At 41.0% G+C, this 23575-nt stretch overlaps 1 protein-coding gene across 1 annotated transcript in view; it reads right to left on the bottom strand.

The window, feature by feature from the left end:
* The window catches only part of ryr1b (ryanodine receptor 1b (skeletal)), a 187908-nt gene that overhangs the window by 98344 nt on the left and 65989 nt on the right, over positions 1 to 23575 (bottom strand). The window contains exons 29-43 of the mRNA XM_061972366.1: positions 21862 to 22070; positions 17311 to 17657; positions 17115 to 17250; positions 16886 to 17046; positions 16662 to 16824; positions 16514 to 16600; positions 14779 to 15005; positions 12751 to 13195; positions 12159 to 12686; positions 9327 to 9527; positions 5124 to 5232; positions 4915 to 5058; positions 4576 to 4849; positions 4391 to 4508; positions 4191 to 4323 (exon numbers count right to left, since the gene is read on the bottom strand). Of these exons, the coding sequence (XP_061828350.1) occupies positions 4191 to 4323; positions 4391 to 4508; positions 4576 to 4849; positions 4915 to 5058; positions 5124 to 5232; positions 9327 to 9527; positions 12159 to 12686; positions 12751 to 13195; positions 14779 to 15005; positions 16514 to 16600; positions 16662 to 16824; positions 16886 to 17046; positions 17115 to 17250; positions 17311 to 17657; positions 21862 to 22070 (3282 nt within the window). The remainder of the gene's footprint in view (positions 1 to 4190; positions 4324 to 4390; positions 4509 to 4575; positions 4850 to 4914; positions 5059 to 5123; positions 5233 to 9326; positions 9528 to 12158; positions 12687 to 12750; positions 13196 to 14778; positions 15006 to 16513; positions 16601 to 16661; positions 16825 to 16885; positions 17047 to 17114; positions 17251 to 17310; positions 17658 to 21861; positions 22071 to 23575) is intronic.

Below are 23575 nucleotides of genomic sequence, written 5' to 3'. Positions count from 1 at the left end.
GCATGGTGGTGGTAGTATTATGCTCTGGGTCTGTTTTGCTGCCAATGGAACTGGTGCTTTACAGAGAGTAAATGGGAAAATTAAAAAGGAGGATTACCTCCAAATTCTTCAGGACAAGCTAAAATCATCAGCCTGGAGGTTGGGTCTTGGGCGCGGTTGGGTGTTCCAACAGGACAATGACCCCAAACACACGTCAAAAGTGGTGGTAAAGGAATGGCTAAATCAGGCTAGAATGAAGGTTTTAGAATGGCCTTCCCAAAGTCCTGACGTGTGGACAATGTGTGATACGTGTGGACAATGCTGAAGAAACAAGTCCATGTCAGAAAAGCAACACATTTAGCTGAACTGCACCAATTTTGTCAAGAGGAGTGGTCAAAAATTCAAGCAGAAGCTTGTGGATGGCTACCAAAAGCGCCTTATTGCAGTGAAACTTGCCAAGGGACATGTAAGCAAATATTAACATTGCTGTATGTATACTTTTGACCCAGCACATTTGCTCACATTTTCAGTAGACCCATAATAAATTCATAAAAGAAGCAAACTTCATGAATGTTTTTTGTGACCAACAAGTATGTGCTCCAATCACTCTATCACAAAAAAATAAGAGTTGTAGAAATGATTGGAAACTCAAGACAGCCATGACAGTATGTGCTTTACAAGTGTTTAACCACGACTCTTCATACATACATATATATATATACATATACAGGTAAAAGCCAGTAAATTAGAATATTTTGAAAAACTTGATTTATTTCAGTAATTGCATTCAAAAGGTGTAACTTGTACATTATATTTATTCATTGCACACAGACTGATGCATTCAAATGTTTATTTCATTTAATTTTGATGATTTGAAGTGGCAACAAATGAAAATCCAAAATTCCGTGTGTCACAAAATTAGAATATTACTTAAGGCTAATACAAAAAAGGGATTTTTAGAAATGTTGGCCAACTGAAAAGTATGAAAATGAAAAATATGAGCATGTACAATACTCAATACTTGGTTGGAGCTCCTTTTGCCTCAATTACTGCGTTAATGCGGCGTGGCATGGAGTCGATGAGTTTCTGGCACTGCTCAGGTGTTATGAGAGCCCAGGTTGCTCTGATAGTGGCCTTCAACTCTTCTGCGTTTTTGGGTCTGGCATTCTGCATCTTCCTTTTCACAATACCCCACAGATTTTCTATGGGGCTAAGGTCAGGGGAGTTGGCGGGCCAATTTAGAACAGAAATACCATGGTCCGTAAACCAGGCACGGGTAGATTTTGTGCTGTGTGCAGGCGCCAAGTCCTGTTGGAACTTGAAATCTCCATCTCCATAGAGCAGGTCAGCAGCAGGAAGCATGAAGTGCTCTAAAACTTGCTGGTAGACGGCTGCGTTGACCCTGGATCTCAGGAAACAGAGTGGACCGACACCAGCAGATGACATGGCACCCCAAACCATCACTGATGGTGGAAACTTTACACTAGACTTCAGGCAACGTGGATCCTGTGCCTCTCCTGTCTTCCTCCAGACTCTGGGACCTCGATTTCCAAAGGAAATGCAAAATTTGCATGGTTGGGTGATGGTTTGGGGTGCCATGTCATCTGCTGGTGTCGGTCCACTCTGTTTCCTGAGATCCAGGGTCAACGCAGCCGTCTACCAGCAAGTTTTAGAGCACTTCATGCTTCCTGCTGCTGACCTGCTCTATGGAGATGGAGATTTCAAGTTCCAACAGGACTTGGCGCCTGCACACAGCACAAAATCTACCCGTGCCTGGTTTACGGACCATGGTATTTCTGTTCTAAATTGGCCCGCCAACTCCCCTGACCTTAGCCCCATAGAAAATCTGTGGGGTATTGTGAAAAGGAAGATGCAGAATGCCAGACCCAAAAACGCAGAAGAGTTGAAGGCCACTATCAGAGCAACCTGGGCTCTCATAACACCTGAGCAGTGCCAGAAACTCATCGACTCCATGCCACGTTGCATTAACGCAGTAATTGAGGCAAAAGGAGCTCCAACCAAGTATTGAGTATTGTACATGCTCATATTTTTCATTTTCATACTTTTCAGTTAGCCAACATTTCTAAAAATCCCTTTTTTGTATTAGCCTTAAGTAATATTCTAATTTTGTGACACACGGAATTTTGGATTTTCATTTGTTGCCACTTCAAATCATCAAAATTAAATGAAATAAACATTTGAATGCATCAGTCTGTGTGCAATGAATAAATATAATGTACAAGTTACACCTTTTGAATGCAATTACTGAAATAAATCAAGTTTTTCAAAATATTCTAATTTACTGGCTTTTACCTGTATATATATATATATATACATATATATATACATATATATACACATATATATATATATACATATATATATATATATATATATATACATACATATATATATATATATACATATGTACATATACATATATACTGTACATACATATATCAAATATATATGTGATATTTTTTTTGTTTTATGCCCTTTTTGTCAAATAAAACTTTGATTTTTATAAGTCAAACACGCAAAATATACAATATTTCCTGCCCAAAAATATTTCAAAGAGTAATATCTGATGTAAAAGTAATTGGAGCCGTGAGTAGGTCAACCATTTATAACAACATGGATTTTAATTCATTACTATTTTTTGAGAAATAATAGTTTTAAAGAAAAAAAAACACAGCCTTTGTGTTATTACATTTCACCTGTTTACTGGTACTCTTTTATTACAATTTTTGATGTTTGTATTTTTACAATGTCACAGCCATTAAAAAATGAGCTGCAGGCCACAAATGGCCCGGGCTACATTTTGAACACCAGCGATCTAAGCCAAACGTGCGGAATATGCTTGAAAAAACTACAACAAAAATCAGCGTCAGCGTGAAGCCGCAAACTTAGAAGGTGATGTGGTGAGGGACTGGAAATAAGTTCTGCTAAAGTTACATGTAAGAATGAAGCAAGCACCTCTCCTATAATACAGTATGTTATTGTACATATGTACTATACAGTATGTTATTGTATATATGTACTATACAGTATGTTATTGTACAGATGTACTATACAGTATGTTATTATACAGATGTATTATACAGTATGTTATTGAACAGATGCATTATACAGTATGCCTTTTTGTACTGCATTATACAGTATTTGTTATTGTACAGATGTATAATATACTATGTGTTATGGAACAGATGTATTATACAGTATTGTACATATGAATTATACAGTATTGTACAGATGTATTATACAGTATTTGTTATTGTACAAATATATAATACAGTATGTGTTATTGCACAGATGTATTATACAGTATTGTACATATGTATTATATAGTATTTGTTATGTACACATATATAATACAGTATGTGGTGTTGTACAGATGTATTATACAGTATATGTTATTGTACAGACATATTATATAGTATTTCTTATTGTACAGATGGATCATACAGTATTGTACAGATGTATAATACAGTATGTTTTATTGTACAGATGTATTATATAGTATTTCTTATTGTACAGATGTATTATAGAGTATGTGTTATTGTACAAATATATAATACAGTATGTTTTATTGCACAGATGTATTATATAGTATTTCTCATTGTACAGATGTATTATAGAGTATGTGTTATTGTACAAATATATAATACAGTATGTGTTATTGTACCGATGGATTATACAGTATTGTACAGATGTATAATACAGTATGTGTTATTGTACAGATGGATTATATAGTATTTCTTATTGTACAGATGTATTATAGAGTATGTGTTATTGTACAAATATATAATACAGCATGTGTTATTGCACAGATGTATTATATATTTGTACAAATATATAATACAGCATGTGTTATTGCACAGATGTATTATATATTTGTACAAATATATAATACAGCATGTGTTATTGCACAGATGTATTATATATTTGTACAAATATATAATACAGTATGTGTTATTGCACAGATGTATTATATATTTGTACAAATATATAATACAGTATGTGTTATTGCACAGATGTATTATATATTTGTACAAATATATAATACAGTATGTGTTATTGCACAGATGTATTATATATTTGTACAAATATATAATACAGTATGTGTTATTGCACAGATGTATTATATAGTATTTCTTATTGTACAAATATATAATTATAATAATGATATTATTGAACGGATGTCCACTGACCCAGTCCGATGCCACTGTTCTGCAGCAGGTATCCCAGGTGGTCAAACATGGAGCGCTGGTTCTGCCGGCTAATGCGACAGAAGTAACACAGGAAGCGGCAGCAGTTGGTCACCATTTGTGGGAAGCGGATCTCCTGTGGGGGAGAAGGGGAGGTGCTTGATGTTTGCTGGGCACGCGGTCATGGCGGCGTGCTTCTTCACCTTGGAGTCTCCTCCTCCACCCAGAACATTGACCATCACCTCCATGACGGTCTCGTGCATGCCAAGAGCTCTCATCAAGTTGGGGTGCTGGTAGAAAACCTTGTTGTTCATGATATTCCTGAGAAGTGACAACCATTGATCAGGCTCCAGCACAGAACTCAAAGGTGCGCATGAGGCATCCTGACCCGATGCTCTGGATCATGAGGCGCTCCTCCTCCGGGCCCATCTGGACGATGAGCAGCGAGCGGATCTGTCCCAGACACTCCAGCAGGTCCATGGTGTCCTGGTAGGACACGGCGTTGATGGAGTAGGCTTTGGGCAGCGCTCGGATCAGCTCGCCCAGTCCGTCGTACTGCCTGTGGAGCAGGCTGAACATCAGGCGGACAAGCTCTGGGTTCTGGATGAAGGACTCCTGGGACCAGTGGATCATGGTGTGGGAGATGAGCTCCTGGAGGGTGCCTTTGTGACAACACACAATCAGCTTTACTTCAACACAAATGTGGCATATTTCTGGCTCCACCTACTGGGTTTGGGCTCCTCCTCTGGTTCAGGCGTCTCCTCCTCCTTCTTCTTACGTAAGCTCTTGACTTTATCCACCAGACTGAGGAATCTCCCACTCAGTGACGCGTCCTCCTCCTCTTCCTCTGCCTCCTCCTCAATGTGTATGCCTGGGGGTCATCCAAAGCCTCATTTAGTGGTCCTGGCCTGCTCAGACCTTTCAAGATGTCCTCACCACAGTGAAGCAGGAGGTCATTGTGAAACTCTGCCAGCGTATCTCGCACGTCTTCGGGTACGGGACAGTCCTCATCCTCAAGGTGCTTGAAGTTGGTCAGGAGAAGAACCTTCAAGGGAACAAAAGGCAGCATGTTTGAGGGGATTTAAGAAAAAAAAAAAAGTATATACTGTACATACATACTGTACATATACGCATACGTACACATATGTATATATATATATATATATATATACACATAAAAGGATATATATATATATATATATATATACACATAAAAGGATATATATATATATACACATATATAAACATATATATATATATATATATACACACATATATGTGTATGTATACGCATGTATATATACGTATACATATATGTACATATACTGTACATACATACACATATATACAAAACCCAAAAGCAGTGAAGTTGTCACGTTGTGTAAATGGTAAATAAAAACAGAATACAATGATTTGCAAATCCTTTTCAACTTATATTCAATTGAATAGACTGCAAAGACAAGATATTTCATGTTCACACTGAGAAACATATTTTTTTTTTGTAAATAATCATGAACCGGCAGACCGGGGTGGTGGTTCCTCTCTTTAAGAAGGGGAACCGGAGGGTGTGTTCCAACTATCGTGGGATCACACTCCTCAGCCTTCCCGGTAAGGTCTATTCAGGTGTACTGGAGAGGAGGCTACGCCGGATAGTCGAACCTCGGATTCAGGAGGAACAGTGTGGTTTTCGTCCTGGTCGTGGAACTGTGGACCAGCTCTATACTCTCGGCAGGGTCCTTGAGGGTGCATGGGAGTTTGCCCAACCAGTCTACATGTGCTTTGTGGACTTGGAGAAGGCATTCGACCGTGTACCGGGAAGTCCTGTGGGGAGTGCTCAGAGAGTATGGGGTAACGGACTGTCTGATTGTGGCAGTTCGCTCCCTGTATGACCAGTGTCAGAGCTTGGTCCGCATTGCCGGCAGTAAGTCGGACACGTTTCCAGTGAGGGTTGGACTCCGCCAAGGCTGCCCTTTGTCACCGATTCTGTTCATAACCTTTATGGACAGAATTTCTAGGCGCAGTCAGGGCGTTGAGGGGATCTGGTTTGGTGGCTGCAGGATTAGGTCACTGCTATTTGCAGATTATGTGGTCCTGATGGCTTCCTCCGGCCAAGATCGTCAGCTCTCACTGGATCGGTTCGCAGCCGAGTGTGAAGCGACTGGGATGGGAATCAGCACCTCCAAGTCCGAGTCCATGGTTCTCTCCCGGAAAAGGGTGGAGTGCCATCTCCGGGTTGGGGAGGAGATCTTGCCCCAAGTGGAGGAGTTCAAGTACCTCGGAGTCTTGATCACGAGTGGGGGAAGAGTGGATCGTGAGATCGACAGGCGGATCGGTGCGGCGTCTTCAGTAATGCGGACGCTGTATCGATCCGTTGTGGTGAAGAAGGAGCTGAGCCGGAAGGCAAAGCTCTCGATTTACCGGTCGATCTACGTTCCCATCCTCACCTATGGTCATGAGCTTTGGGTCATGACCGAAAGGACAAGATCACGGGTACAAGCGGCCGAAATGAGTTTCCTCCGCCGAGTGGCGGGGCTCTCCCTTAGAGATAGGGTGAGAAGCTCTGTCATTCGGGGGGAGCTCAAAGTAAAGCCGCTGCTCCTCCACATCGAGAGGAGCCAGATGAGGTGGTTCGGGCATCTGGTCAGGATGCCACCCGAACGCCTCCCTAGGAAGGTGTTTCGGGCACGTCCGACCGGTAGGAGGCCACGGGGAAGACCCAGGACACGCTGGGAAGACTATGTCTCCCGGCTGGCCTGGGAACGCCTCGGGATCCCCCGGGAGGAGCTGGACGAAGTGGCTGGGGAGAGGGAAGTCTGGGCTTCCCTGCTTAGGCTGCTGCCCCCGCGACCCGACCTCGGATAAGCGGAAGAAGATGGATGGATGGATGGATCATGAACTTAGAATTTAATGGCAGCAACACATTGCAAATAAATTGTCACAGTGGCATTCTTACCACTGTGTTACATGGCCTTTCCTTTTAACAACACTCAGTAAACGTTTGGGAACTGAGGAGACACATTTTTGAAGTGGAATTCTTTCCCATTCTTGCTTGATGTACAGCTTAAGTTGTTCAACAGTCCGGGGTCTCCCTTGTGCTATTTTAGGCTTCATATTGCGCCACACATTTTCAATGGGAGACAGGTCTGGACTACAGGCAGGCCAGTCTAGTATGAAGCCACGCTGTTGTAACACGTGGCTTGGCATTGTCTTGCTGAAATAAGCAGGGGCGTCCATGATAACCTTGCTTGGATGGCAACATATGTTGCTCCAAAAGCTGTATGTACCTTTCAGCATTAATGGTGCCTTCACAGATGTGTAAGTTACCCATGCCTTGGGCACTAATACACCCCCATACCATCACAGATGCTGGCTTTTACACTTTGCGCCTAGAACACTCCAGATGGTTCTTTTCCTCTTTGGTAAGGAGGACACGACGTCCACAGTTTCCAAAAACAATTTGAAATGTGGACTCGTGAGACCACAGAACACTTGTCCACTTTGCATTAGTCCATCTTAGATGAGCTCGGGCCCAGCGAAGCATTTCTGGGTGTTGTTGATAAATGGCTTTGGCTTTGTATAGTAGAGTTTTAACTTGCACTTACAGATGTAGCGACCAGCTGTAGTTACGGACAGTGGTTTTTCTGAAGTGTTCCTGAGCCCATGTGGTGATATCTTTTATACACTGATGTCGCTTTTTGATGCAGTACCGCCTGAGGGATCCAAGGTCTTTGCAGTCTATTCAATTGAATATAAGTTGAAAAGGATTTACAAATCATTGTATTCTGTTTTTATTTACCAGTTACACAACATGCCAACTTCACTGCTTTTGGGTTTGTGCATACATATACATATATACACACATATATACATAATTATATATACACTACACACAGTATATATGTTGTTCACGTTTGCAATGAAAATAATGTTTTATTTTCCTAGTCTATTTAAGTACATAGTTTTCTAGTCCATTTTGTTCAAATTTGCAAAGAAAACCATTATTTTGATTTTATATATATATATACACAAACACATTATTTAAATCTCAAGTTCCAATCCGTCTGTCGTTATCAAGTTAAAACTTTAAAAAAAAAATGTTTTATGCACTTTTTTTTCAAACAACCCTGTTGCAATACTTCCCCAAAAATATTTCAAAGTGTAATATTTGATGTGAAGCAATTGGAGCCTTAAATATGTCAATAATTCATAACAACATTGATTTTAATTATTATATTATTTTCTTATAAAACGGAGTTAAAAAAAAACGCACTACAATTCTCAGGGATCCAAAAGTGTTCAAAATAAGTCATCCTTTTTTTTTTTACTTTCAACACTTAGTTTCTCGATCCACTTTAGATCTTTCCAGGGAATATACGTTTTTATTTTTTTATGTTTTTTTGGGTATGTCTTATGCCGTTTTTGTCAAAGAAAACAGTTTTTTTATGACAAACACACAAAATGTGCAATATTTTCCTCAAAAATATTTAAAAGTGGAATATTTGATGTGAAGTAATTGGAGCCTTAAATATGTCAACAATTCCTAACAACATTTATTTGAAATATTATATTATTTTCTTATAACACTGAGTTAAACAAAAAAATATTCTACTACAATTCTCAGGGATCCAAAAGGGTCCCACTCATAAAAGTGTTCTAAATAAGACATCCTTTTTTTTTTTTTAACTTTCAACACTTAAGTCTCTCGATCCACCTCAGATCTTTCCGTCGATTATAAGTTTTTATTCTTTTATTAGTTTTTTTGGTATGTTTTATGCCCTTTTTGTCAAAGAAAACGTAGTTTTTTACGACATACACACAAAATATGTAATATTTTCCCCAATATTTTAAAGTGGAATTTGTGATGTGAAGTATGTCAATAATTCATACTAACTTTGATTTTGATTCATTATTATTTTTTGAGCAAAGACAGTTTAAGAAAAACAGCCTGCTCGCTAGCTTTGTGTTATTAGAGTCAACATTGCAACTTTTACTCGTTACAATTCACCTGTTTGCTCTTTTATTACACTTTTGGTAACTGCAATTTTAGTCATTGAAAAATGAGCTGCAAATGGTCACTGCTGCTTTGTAACAAGACTATTGTCATAATTGTCCTGGCTGTGAAACGGGCTTTTACTGCACCTGGTCCTGCGGCGGGGAGCGGAACTCCCGAGTCTTGCGTGCGGTTTCTGCCGCCGACATGGTGAAGGCTCTCATCAGCTGGTTGTAGCGGATGCGCTGGTTGTCCTGGATGCTGTGGACAAAGTTGTCAGAGTAGGCCACGATGGCCTCCACGCGGTGTCGCAGCTCGCAGTCGCAGAAGTACTGCAGCAGCGTGCACATCTGAGCGGGAGAACAGTCAGACAATAATACGCCACTTTCTTTGAATTCTGTCACAGCCTTATTCCAGAATAGACTACATTCATCCATCCATCCATTTTCTATCGCTTGTCCCAAAAAGTTGCTTTTTCATAATAGGTAATTGGTCTGCACTTTTGAGAAAGTCTTTCCAAAGTTCATGATGAAGAGAAAAAACATTATGTCATCAATTTGATAACATAATGTTTCTCTCCTGCTGCAGCCGCGCCTCTGCAATCAACACACATGATGCTGATGAGTGTCCTGCCTTCATAAGCCAGCATGTCCTGCATTCCAGTGCCAGAACGTAGCTACTTGTACTTGTACAGCAAGCCTCACACATCTCTCGCTTCTTTGCTCATGTGCTTCCTCGCTCTTTGTGTTTCTCCTCCCTCGTGCTCATTGTGTCGTGTCCTGTGTCGTCATCCAGCAACCCTTTGTCATCCCCTGGTTTCTAACTGTGTGTCTCGTCTCCCTGGATCCCCTCTGGACGCTCTGCTGCCTTCCTGGATCTCGACCTCACGCCTGCCCTTGGACCACGACGCCTCGCTCCAGCCCCTGACCTCCTGCCTGTCCCCGGACCTCCGAGCCTGCCTTGCCCTTTCTGGACTTCTGCACCGATCTCAACACGCGTCTTCAACACCACCTGGTAACATTCCTCATATACTCGCTACACATGGTCACACCGTATACCTTTGGTTTAATCACACACTTCATATATATTTATATATTTCAATAAACACGCTGCAAGCTAATGACGTCCCTACCTTTGTGCCATCTACTTCTCCCATACCATTACATTTAGTGCAGATCGAATTGAAAGAATGGATCCGTTCAGAATGTTACAGCCTTATTACAAAATGCATTTAATTCATTTTTGTCCTCAAAATTCTACACACAATATTCCATAATTAAACTGTGAAAACTTTTTTTTTTATAGAGATTTTTTTTTTTTTTTTTTTTTTTTTTAAATATAAATATATTTATGTGTGTGTGTTATTTTTATTACATTTGCAAAAATAAAAACTTTTCACATTGTCATTATGGGGTATTGTGTGTAAAATTTTGAGGACAAAAATGTATTTATTGCATTTTGTAATAAGGCTGTAACATTCTCAACTGCACTAAAATAATACAAATATCTCAAATCGATGACATAATGTTTTTTCTCTTCACCATAAAGAACTGTGGAAAGACTTTCTCAAAAGTGCAGACCTATTAACTTTTATGCAAAAAGCAACTTTTTTTGTTTACATATTGGGACCTGCTTATGTATATTTGGGATCTGAACATGTGAAATCAACCCATGGAGATGCTTGTGGAACAATCTTGCCTTCCTTCATGCTTCCTCCAAACGAGCCCTTTGGAATTTGCACACTTTCTGACTTTTTCCCAATTAGTGACGTTAGCGGATATCTCCATATATGGTCGGTTTTTACCTGTGCGTGTCGGCAAGGTGGCTGGATATGAGGAGGACAGTTCAATTATCTCTGCTTACATTGCTTCAATATACAGACCCTGTTCAGGAGCCAATTAGGTCGAGGTTCCACTCTGTCTTAGCCAGCCCTGTTTAAAGGGGAACTACACTTTTTTGGGAATTTTGCTGATAATTCACAATCCCAATGTGAGACAAGAAGATGTATGTTTTTATGCATTATAATTTGTAATAAACGAGGTGGCTAACAAAGAAGCTAATGAGAGTAATCCAAAAACCTTCATTTACATGTCGTGACCTGATTATTAACATGTATTAGTGATATTGTTATTATAAGTGCTAACGCAGAGGAACTACTTTTAGCAAGCATTGACCACAGAGAGCTAACTATCTTATGCTGCTATATTGACATATGGTAGAAAGTTGTGGACATAAACCCACATCCAACTTAGACCTAAAGATGGCGAGAAAGACACGAAAAGACAAGTTTGCGGCAACCTTTTTTTTTTTTTTTACCTGTGTGAGGATTATGATTAATGCTTTATCTAAACAGGAATATATAAACACGCCATCAATCTTCATCCCACCGAGAGCAAACATTGTACAGTAAGTGATTGTTTTAATATGTTACTAGTTTGTATTTTGTGAACGTTGTTATGCGTCTATTATGAATGTTACTACATGACATATTTACTTACATCATGTATATATTACATGTTATTATGAATGTTACTACATGACATATATACTTACATCATGTATATTTTACATGTTATTATGAATGTTACTACATTACATATATACTTACATCATGTATATATTACATGTTATTATGACTGTTACTACATTACATACATACTTACATCATGTATATATTACATGTTATTATGAATGTTACTACATTACATATATACTTACATCATGTACATATTACATGTTATTATGAATGTTACTACATTACATATATACAGTATTAAAGTGTGTACATAAAACCTTGATGGAGGTTTTTGGAGGTTTTTTAAGCGGTTTTTTTTAAGCTCCATTGTTAGCTGACTTTTGCTAGCATTTATTTAGGGTTTAGAATGCATAAAAAAAGAAAAACAAATGTGCATGTCTCACACGACATTTCCAAAAAAAAAAGAGTAGAAATAGGAAGGATAGGAATCAAGATGAAGACTCACCTGAAGCTTGACAGATTCTGGCAACTTCATCTGGAGTAGTCCCTCCTCCAGACCTTGCTCCTCGTCTTTGACTTCAGCCTCCACCATCTCCGCCTCCTTCTCCTCTTCTGCCTTTTCTGCGTCTACTTTGCCATCTTTGGCCTCTCCTTTCTCCTTCTCCTCCTCTTGCCTCTCCTCCTTGGTCTTGGTCTCCTCATCGTCTTCGTGCTCTCCTTCCACCGGCTCCTCATCCTCCTCCTCCTCCTCGCCCACGCCCTCGTCCTCCTCGTCCGCCTCCTCCTTGGCCTCCTCGCTTTCGGCCGCCCGGTCGCCGTCTTCCTCTTTCCCGCCGAACACGTTTGGGTCGATCATCTTCAGGATGTGCTTGCTGTCCTCGTCGTTGAAGATGCCCATGATGAGCAGCGTGCTGATCAGCTTCAGGATGGGGACGAAATGGAACTCCACGCTGCCTCCCACCGGGTCCCGCATGGCCTGGCTGCCGTCCAGCACGGCCTCGGTCAGCATGCTGATGGCTCGGGTCTTCAGCTCCTGTGGGGGCAGATAAAGACATGAAGACCTGAGAAAAGGTGGGAGTGGGCGTGAGAAGCCGCACCTGCAGGGGGAAGACGGGGCTGAGCGTGTATAGGTCCGGGTCCATGCCCACAAAGTTGATGGAGGAGAAATGCAGCTTGGGTCGCAGGCAGGTGGTGAGGCCCACGCCGGGTAGGGAGTGCGCCTTCTTGGCGTCGGGATAGAGGTCGATGCTGAGCGTGTCCTCCGACATGGGCACGATGAACTCCTTGTTAGTGCCCAGGCGCGCCCGCTTGGCCGACTCCAGGTGGATGCTGATGAGGAGGTCGTAGTAGCCGCTGCGCAGCGGGCCGGGCAGGTAGGTGTTCTCGGTGGCGTAGAAGAGCTGCGACTCGTCCACGTGGCTGCACAGCGCGTGGGCCACCCGGTTGTTGCCCAGGGCACACACGGCGCAGTAGAGCATGAGGGTGTGGTAGTGGAACTTCATCAGGTCCTGCCGCTCCGACAGTTCCAGGATGTCGATGCACCTGAGAGCGTAGCAGATGTCTTAGGAAAGTACTTCATCAGCTGCTTCATCCAATACCCTGGAACCTCCATTTACGAACACGATGCCAACCATCTCTCATTCATTCATTCATTCATTCTGGAAGCCTCAGGGCAGAGCATTTTTGTTGCGTTTCGCTTGATTGTAAAACATGTCGATGGAGAGGGAGTGCGATGTTTATATGTTAAGTTAAAGTACCCATGATTGTCACACACACACGAGGTGTGGCAAAATTATTCTCTGCATTTGACCCATCACCTTTGATCACCCCCTGGGAGGTGAGGAGAGCAGTGAGCAGCAGCGGTGGCCGCGCTCGGGAATCATTTTTGGTGATTCAAGCCCCATTTCCAACCCCTAATGCTGAGTGTCAAGTAGGGAGGTAATGGGTCCCATTTTTATAGTCGTTGGTATGACTCAGCCGGGGTTTGAACTCACGACCTACCGATCTCAGGGCGGACACTCTAACCACTAGTTGTCAATATTCAATGTTTTATCGTTCATAGTTAATATTGTAAATCCCACTTTCTTTACTTTCATGTACGTTCTGGGTGTCCCATTCAGTAAAAAAATTTAAAATTTTTTGCACAAGTTTGCACACTGCAGGAGCTGCATTGCCCATCGTTTATAGAACTTTGAATCGGAAATAAAAGTGCAGTTCTGTCTTCTCTGCCGTCCATTGCGTTTCTACTCGTATGGATTCTTCATTCATCACTCCAAGCAAAGTTTATAAGTTTTACAATATAACTAAAACAATTTTTACTTACTAAACTGTTCCATGTGTGATGTCTGTAGGATGTTTTCATGCATATTTGTACGTGCTTTCGTAATGTAATCAAGCCAGCATCGTTACCAGTAGCTAAGAGTGTGTGTGAGTATTATTAACTTACAATGGCATTCTTTTGGTATTGTTTCAGTTTCACAAATTCCTCAGTAAATTCACCAAAACGTCACCGTGGAGTTATTGGGTCTGTTCAACTGATTGTAGAGCAAGCTTGTGCAGCTAGTGGCTCCATGACCATGACTTCTGTTTTGTTTGATCAGCCGTTTTACTGCCGTGTTACAGACACCGTTTGGAAACAATTAAGGTATGTAAATAAACATTTACAAATAGGTCATTCCACAACGTATATATCTGCTGCTTATAGTCCAGTGCAGCTAACATCTGTAAAAAAAATTGGGAAAATATGGTGTGTATATATTTGTATGTATACATATGTATTTTATATATATATATCTGTACATGCACACATACACACGCACACACACACAATTTATACATACATTATAGTGTTTTCAAAGTGTGCATTTTACCAGAATAACAACTTTTGTTGAGTCTAGCACCAATTATTCATGTTTACATTGTTTCTTATGGAAATATGGTGTGTGTATACATACACACATATACATATATATATATATATATATATATATATATATATATTGGATTTACGCAACATGCTCAAGAACAAGTTAAATTCATAAATAGAGGTTCCAATGTAGTCCTGAATTGTCTGTAAATCTTAATCCAATCTCTTGTTGAGACATGTATGCTGGTTTTCCTCCCACCTGTTCTCCTCTGGGATGTGCAGCGCCATCATGATGAGTGGTTCGGTGCACTCCACCATCCAGCCCAGCTTCTCGCTCACCTTGCCCACCTCGGGGTTGAGGAAGTGATTGGGCATGCGACTCCAGATAACCGGGGTCAGCATCTGGACGTCCAGCCTGGGGGGGCACTGGGGCACCGGGTTGTTGCGCTCGCTGCGGAACATGGCCGCTGAGATGGGCATGATGTTCTGAGGACGGATGGGAGAAGGTTTGGACTCTCATGGAGAGAAGAAATAAGGGCGTCCCCATGCAACAACATTTTCACCTCCAATACGATACCGATATTGGCCTTTTGAGTATTGTGGCCGATGCTAATATTGATTTTCACTTTCACAAATTTCTCAGTAAATTCACCAAAACGTCACCGTGGAGTTATTGAGTCTGTTTACCTGATTGGAGCGCTAGCTTGCGCAGCTAATGGCTCCATGACGATGACTTCTGTTTTGTTTGATCAGCCGTTTTACTGCCGTGTTACAGACACCGTTTGGAAACAATTAAGGTATGTAAATAAACATTTATGTGTAAATAACTCATTTCACAACATATGTATGTCCGACTTATAGTCCGGTGCAGCTTACATATGGAAAAATATATTTTTGAAATTTTGTGGGTGTGGCTTATATACCGCTGCGCTCGATAGTCTGGAAAACCCGGTTTATTGGCAAGCTGGGGAAACCCAGTTACGTATGTGCTATTGTGTTCTTAGCTGTTGTGTAATAATAATAATAATAATAATAATAAATTTTATTTGGTATAGCGCTTTTCAGGGTACTCAAAGACGATTTACAGGATAATAATTATAATATAAAACAGTTCAAAGTAATAATACATAATACTGGAAATATAAAAGCAGTACAAAGTAATAATACATAACACTGGACATTACGAGACGTTTAAACCAGTGCGCTTGTCAGTGAATATTTCCGTGTAATGGAGAGCACAAACCAAGTGCAACTGCAAAAAATACACCGTGGGACCAAAGAAAGTTGCGAGTGCCAGAAGGTGAGAAACACTATTGAATTCAAGAAAGAACTTGTAGCAAATAATGAAGGCGGCGTCAATAAAGTAGAAAATGATGGATAAGTTGATTACCATAGCAATATGGTTGTACAAAGGTCCTGGGTTCGATCCCGGGGCTGGTGGTCTTTCTGTGTGGAGTTTGCATGTTCTCCCCGTGACTGCGTGGGTACTCCGCCTTCCTCCCACCTCCAAAGACATGCACACTAAATTGGCCCTCGTGTGTCAATGTGAGTGTCAATGTTGTCTGTCTATCTGTGTTGGCCCTGCGACGAGGTGGAGACTTGTCCAGGGTGTACCCCGCCTTCCGCCCGACTGCAGCTGAGATAGGCTCCAGCACCCCCCGCAACCATGTTCCTTTGGTCTTGTGGGTAGCATCTGAAGCGTTTTTAATCAAGAAGAACGTGACTTTAATTAGGTTAATCAATGGCGTTATTCGTTGTGTAGCTTTTTGTACATGACTTGACTATTTTGTGTTTATTGGAGGATATTTAGATGTTAACTGGCTTGTGTCGGAGCGCCTACACAAAATGTTGTGTCATCTCATGAGCTGGTATGACAATTAAGTTCCTTAAATCGGACATTTTACATGCCGTACTTGTTTTTTGTTTCTGTCAGACTGATATACAATATGGGATGGGAATACCCCTGGTGAAAAACACGGGAGTCAGCGTCCCACCTTGAGTTTCCCCAGCTCCAGCTGCACCAGGTTCTGACTGCAAGGCTGGATGAAGACGGCGGGGAACAGCTTGGTGTTGGGTTCCACCTGAGACAAGAACAGGTGTGTGGTTTCACTTCCCCGATGAGCACCTTTAACGTCTCCTCACCTGGTAGAAGGTGTTAATTTCCTTGCCGTTGGCGGTGAATGTCATGAGACCGGTGGCCAGGTCCACCAGGCAGCCGACCACCATGTCCTCCTGGCTGAAGCGGGTCTGCTGGGTGCTGACCAGGTCCCCTCCCCACACCATGTAACAGTTACTGTGCTTCATACTGGGGACAGACATGGGGTTTTCAGGAGAGACCGGCGCTACCCAGACTGTGCGGGACAAACCTGTCGTGTATGTTTCCTTTATCGTCTCCCACGGTGACGGTAACGCTGCGCACTTTGCTGAGGTCAAAGGTCGGGTCAAACTGGTGGTAGTCGGGGGTGACCCAGCCCACCCACACGCCGGAGGGCTCCTGGCCGGCGAAGATCCGCACAGAGTAGAAGTACTGAGAGGAAGAGAGCAGGAAGAGTCAGAAGGACGTCTCCGAGCATGGACCGTGTGGCTGGGTCTCACGGTGGTGGTGTTCAGGATGATCTCGGGGTCGTCACGGTCGTCTGGGACAACGTCCTCCACCAGGCGGGGCACAGTGGGAGGGGCGGGAGGAGGGGCGAGAGGTGTCATGGCCGCCTTCTTGGCCTTGAAGAAAAATCTGAGGCAAAAAGAGGACATTTACTCTAAAAGCCTCCAGGATCAACCCACCCGAGCTTACCCTCTTTTCTTTCCTTTCTCCGTCGCCGTGTCCTTCTCGTTCTCCACAGAGACCTCCTTCGGCACTGACGGCTCCTTCTTGTCCTCCTCCTGCTCCTTGCGGCTGGCGGACTTCTTCAGCACCTCGAACTCCGAGTCCGGCTCCACCACCACCACATCGTCCTCGGGTATGGTGAGCGCCCGGGTGAGCAGCGTGGTGCCCGCCGGGATCTTGAAGATCTCGTGGAACTGCACGGGCATGCTGAGTCTGAGGAACATCATGTCCGTGTTGGCGTTCTGAGAGCCGAAGGTTTTGTTGGTCAGCTTGAGACAGGGGGCGCTGTCCACCGTCCCGTCCACACGGGACACCTCGAGGACACAATACAAGAGAAATTAGTCGCTTATTTTTACATTTTGTGAGTCCCGACTTGTTCACTTCCCATACGATACCAGTATCGCAGTCTTGAGTTGCCAGTGATACCGATATTGGTCCGATACGGTATCAGCAAGAATCATACATAACATTGTATTATTTAGTAGTGTGGAATGTTAAATGTGTGATCAAGTGAAAGAGAACAATGATAAGTACGAAAAACACTAACCTATTTATTATTAACCGTCTGAAATGGACTTATACTGTCCTTAAGTTGAAGTAGAGTGGTAATTTGGCCACAATAATTAACTTAAAGGTGCCATATGTAATAATGTGGCCAGAAATGGTACTGCAATCACGGTCAAACTTCTGAAGTCCCCATCTCCTCTCTCCCTGACTGAGGTTGCCAGATACGCTTTCTGACTGAGGTTGCCAGATACTCTCCCTGACTGATGTTGCTAGATACTCTCCCTGACTGATGTTGCCAGATACTCTCCCTGACTGAGGTTGCCAGATACTCTCCCTGACTGAGGTTGCCAGATACGCAGCCAAATCCAGCTGGATGGACTGGGCTACTCCAAGGACCTTGAAACCTCCACTGCCTCTTACCAGGGGTTGAGGTGCTGGGACCATAATAGCTGAATAGACAAGCATTTTGTCAATAACTAATCTCTAACCAACACATTCTACACAGCAATGGGGCTATTTTCAAGAAGAAGTAGGTCATGCCTGCGTACAATTATAACAACAATCATATGGTTATTGTCAGTACTATCAGAAAACAAGAACTAAAACCAACTACAACCAACGCTAGCAATGGTTATACTGGTGAAAATAAGTACAGCATGCTTAGCAGCCTAATGTACGCCCAAAACTAAAGAGGAGACATTTTACCAAGGTATGCCTATAGGTTACTGTTTCAAACATTTCAGATTGCCATATAACTTGGTGCATGCAGTCCACAATAGGCAAACACCAATGAGGAATTATTTTACAATGTGATTTGGCTGTCTCCATACATTTCACTTTACCATGTTCTTATGTTTTTATGTGTTTTTAGCACATAGCACTTCAGAACTAAGCACTTTAGCACACAGCACTATATCCATGAGCTCTAGTGCAATGCACATGGGTACTTTATCTTTATCTCCATACTGTAGATTTTATGCCTACATCAAAGTGCCACCTATGTCTATCAAGCTCCATGTTCTGATGTTTAAATGTTAGTTGTCTGGTTGTGGTTGTGTCTGTGCTTGTGTTTTTGTTCTGTTGTTTTTGGTTACGTTAAGAAAGCAATGATGCACTGTGCCCAAGACAAATTTCCCCGTGGGGACAATAAAGTTGAACCTTGAACCTTGTTATTATGAATTTGCACTAAATTAGCTTTTGCTTACAATTTCGTTGTACAATGTACAATGACAATAAAGATATATTCTATTCTTCTATTCTATTCTATGATGACAGCCGTGCTAATGTTGGAACCAAGTTCCTCAGCATATCAGCATATTGAGAAGGAAATAGGCACTGACCCATATCCACGTAGGTTTTATTTGCCCAAAATATATTTTGCCGTCAGTTGGAATACACATCGATATATCGGCATATATTTTCCCTGTTAGCCTATATGTCGATGTGTCATTGACCGGGCTAGAATGCTAAGCATTACACTAGGAGCTACGCACCATCACACTAAGCATTTGTTGCAGGAACATACTAGCTTTGTTAGACAAGATCATAGACTGTATTGGACAATATAGTTTACATACCAAATGTCCATTTACATTTATTACAAGTAATAAGAAAACCTAAATGCCTGACTTACCTATCAAGTAGAAAATTAGCAAGTTTGGCAGATGAAAAAATCTTCAATGGTCTCCCTTTTTCAAAGGCATCCCTGATTCAAATCCTGGTTTTGTTCCTGGCTTTGTCATGAATAAGTTGAGAATGGTAACTTTTAGATTTACTAAGGTCTGACATGTTTAGTAACTTTACCAGTGGCAGTAGCCAGACGAAGATGGCGGTGTGTAACTGGCAACCTGGATGTGACACACTCACGGACTTTCTAATTGGTCAAACGGTGGAGGACGTGGCATCGAAATGAAAACAATAACAAGATTTCGGGGCTGTAAATCTAATTATGAAATGAGCATATCCCAGCTGAACTACTGTTATCAGTTATAGAGGTATTGGAAAAGAACAGGATTTATTAATGCCTTTTGACATATCAGGGCTATTTAATGATGACGTGACATGAAGTTATTACATATGGCTCCTTTAAAGCTCAAAACGCACTACGTTGAATGCACTTTGTATGCAAAGGCAAACTGTCCACCTTTCTCAGTCCGTCAATGGATGGTTTTTATTCATAACACACTTTCCCCTTATTTATGATCTTTTACGTGCACAGACTCCAGTCGCTACAGTTTAAGGTCGCAAGACATACTTAGCATGTCTTGGTAAAAAAAAAGCCTTCATATTTGCTGCTCCATGGTCGGGGAATGAATTACAAACTCATCACTTTGGGGGAATTTCAGGCCATTTTAAAAGATCGAGAAGCTCTTTCTATTGGGCACTTTACTTGTTTGTATTGAATAATTTTATTTTTTAGTGACAGTGTGACTTATGTTTATGTTGTAAGTAAGTTGTACTTTTAAGTACAGTGTGCGACTGCTACTGTTTGTTGCTGTTCTATGTGTTGATGAAAGCTGTTTTTGCTGCCATCTTGGCCAGAGATTTTAATATCAATGAGTTTTTTTTACCTCGTTAAATAAAGGAAAATGAATGAATGATGCAGAGACGTTTGTAACTGGATACTTTCTAATACTTCCGCCTTGGAGACTTTGTATGTGTAAGTAATAGGCAAGTATAATTATATGATACTTGTTTATATTGACAAATGTGCTGTTTTATTGTTCAGCGATTATTACCTATGTCTAGCTTGTTTGCTATTGTGTTCTTAGCTGTTGTGTAGCTGCTCGCTCCGAGTAGCCTATAGCCTAGCATGTTTACCTTTTGTAAATGACTTTAGTAAAATAGAAAAAATAGTGTGCTTATTGGAGGAAATTTAGATGTTAACTGGACAAGCCCATTTGATCTCATACTGTCCCGATCTGATCCTGATATCAGATATTAGTCCAATATCAGTATCGGATCGGAACACGCCGAGTTAAAAAGCAGCTACCGGTACCGTATTTTCTGGACCATAAGGCGCACCGTAGTATAAGGCGCACTGTTGATGAACAGGTCTATTTTCCTACAAAACGCATTAAAGGGGTTATATTATGATTGTTCTTCCACATTTAAACACTTCCTTGTGGTCTACATAACACGTAATGCTGGTTGTTTGGTCAAAATGTTGCACAGATGATGTTTTACAGACCATATTCAAGCCGCTTTCTGACTGTCTGTGTTGTACCAGTCATTTTTAGCACTTCCATAGAGATTCTACTGACAGATGTAAGTTAGAACTGTACGCTACTTTGTATTAGAAATGGCAACAGCGGAGGATGAATGCCCCATAACAAGAAGATAGAGAAAAAAAGAAGGAGCTTATCGACTACAATGGCGGACGCGCGCAAACTTTTGGGACTTATGCAGATCCCAAATACACTTCAGCAGTTACCAAGAGGTAAGAAAAGCTGGTTATTGCGAAACAAAACACCAGATAAAGTCTCCTAATAGATGCCATTTGGGGTCCTTATACACACACACACCATAATTATACCATATGTTGAAGCACAGTACGTCTGACTATGGTAGCCGTAAAGCTCCGACAATCCATCAAGCGGTGCAGCTTCATAGCTTAACAAAGTCGTGCTTAAACGTTTTGATCGATTTTTGAGCATCGTGCGTAATGTTCTATATTCTCAATGAAACATCATAGTTTTGGTGTTGCTTGCTTAGGGGTACTTGCGAGCATCGTTTATTGAACAGGCGTCAACCTGCAGTCGACACGTATCTCTTATGTGTGACTGCCATCCACTGGTCACACTTATTAAGCACAACCAGAATTATTACATACCGTACATTAGGCGCATGGGGTTATAAGGCGCACTGCTGATTTTTGAGAGAATTAAAAGATTTTAATGCGCCTTATAGTCAATCAATCAATCAATCAAAGTTTATTTATATAGCCCTAAATCACGAGTGTCTCAAAGAGCTGCACAAGCCACAACAACATCAACAAAATACGGTGGTTACCTCCAGGTGGTTGTGATCGGTGGAGACTGGTCCAAACTGGGGCGAGCTTTTACTGAACCACATGGTGATGTCTCGCTTCATGTTGATGGCGAAGGGTTCAAATCCCTCTTGAAGGCCGCAAATGGCAAAGTAGCGCAGGCTGCTGACATTCTGACCCAGATTGATCCTTCCGACCTGGGACAGGCCCAAAGAACACACTGGGATAAAACCTGGCAGGGGAAAAAAAACAAAGAGAAGAATGCATTAACCCCTTACAAAATCCCTTGGGATTTTTAGGCTAAAATGTTTGAAAACTTCAACGTAACACGCTCATTGACAATTTGGAGTAGAGACTTCAGGCTCTTTTAATCATTAGCAAGCATAATTTTTATCCCCACTAGTGAGAATGGGTCTAAGTGGTACTGACACTGACAAATACAAGTTTTAATACATCGAATGGAGGTTTTTTTAAAAGTTAGCTTTGATGATTTTCAGAAAAATGTACCTTCACAATAACTGATTTGGTGGTATACGTCAAGTCATTACCTACACTGCACTAATACTTGGTTGGTGTTTCAAAAAGTCCTTATATTTCACTAGAAAATACACAGTTATTTTATCTTTTTAAGACATTTGCAAAAAGCTCTAAAAAAACGTTTTCACGTCATTATGGGGTATTGTACGTACAATTTTGAGGACAATAATGAATTTATTCCACTTTGAAATAAGATTATAAAATAAAATGTGTAAAAAGTGAAGCTCTGAATACTTTTCAGATACACTGATATATATACACACACACACACATACACATCCTTTGGGTGTCCCACGATTCGATTCAAAATCGATTCTTGGGGTCACGATTCGATTCAAAATCGATTTTTTTTCCAATTCAAAACAATTCTCGATTCAAAAACGAAAAAAAATAAAAAATAAAAAACAATTTTTTTCCCGATTCAAAAGGATTCTCTATTCATTCAATACATAGGGTTTCAGCAGGGTCTACTCCAGTCTGCTGACATGCAAGCAGAGTAGTAGATTTTTGTAAAAAGCTTTTATAATTGTAAAGGACAATGTTTTATCAACTGATTGCAATAATGTAAATTTGTTTGAACTATTAAATGAACCAAAAATATGACGTATTTTATCTTTGTGAAAATATTGGACACAGTGTGTTGTCAAGCTTATGAGATGCGATGCAAGTGTAAGCCACTGTGACACTATTGTTCTTTTTTTTATAAATGTCTAATGATAATGTCAATGAGGGATTTTTAATCACTGCTATGTTGAAATTGTAACTAATATTGATACTGTTGTTGATAATATTCATTTTTGTTTCACTACTTTTGGTTTGTTCTGTGTCGTGTTTGTGTCTCCTCTCAATTGCTCTGTTTATTGCAGTTCTGAGTGTTGCTGGGTCGGGTTTGGTTTTGGAATTGGATTGCATTGTTATGGTATTGCTGTGTATTGTTTTGTTGGATTGATTAATTAAAAAAAAAAAAAATAAAAAATAAATAAATAAATAAATAAATAAAATAAAAAGAGAATCGATTCTGAATCACACAACGTGAGAATCGCGATTCGAATTCGAATCGATTTTTTCCCACACCCCTAATATACATATATATATATATATATACATATATATATATATATATATATATATATATATATATATATATATATATATATATAGACTTGTCCAGGGTGTACCCCGCCTTCCGCCCGATTGTAG

The sequence above is a fragment of the Nerophis lumbriciformis genome, linkage group LG17, assembly GCF_033978685.3.
Source record: "Nerophis lumbriciformis linkage group LG17, RoL_Nlum_v2.1, whole genome shotgun sequence".
Lineage (NCBI taxonomy): Eukaryota > Metazoa > Chordata > Actinopteri > Syngnathiformes > Syngnathidae > Nerophis > Nerophis lumbriciformis.
Note: the sequence above shows the minus strand (reverse complement) of the source record. Positions and strands in the feature narration are given on the sequence as shown.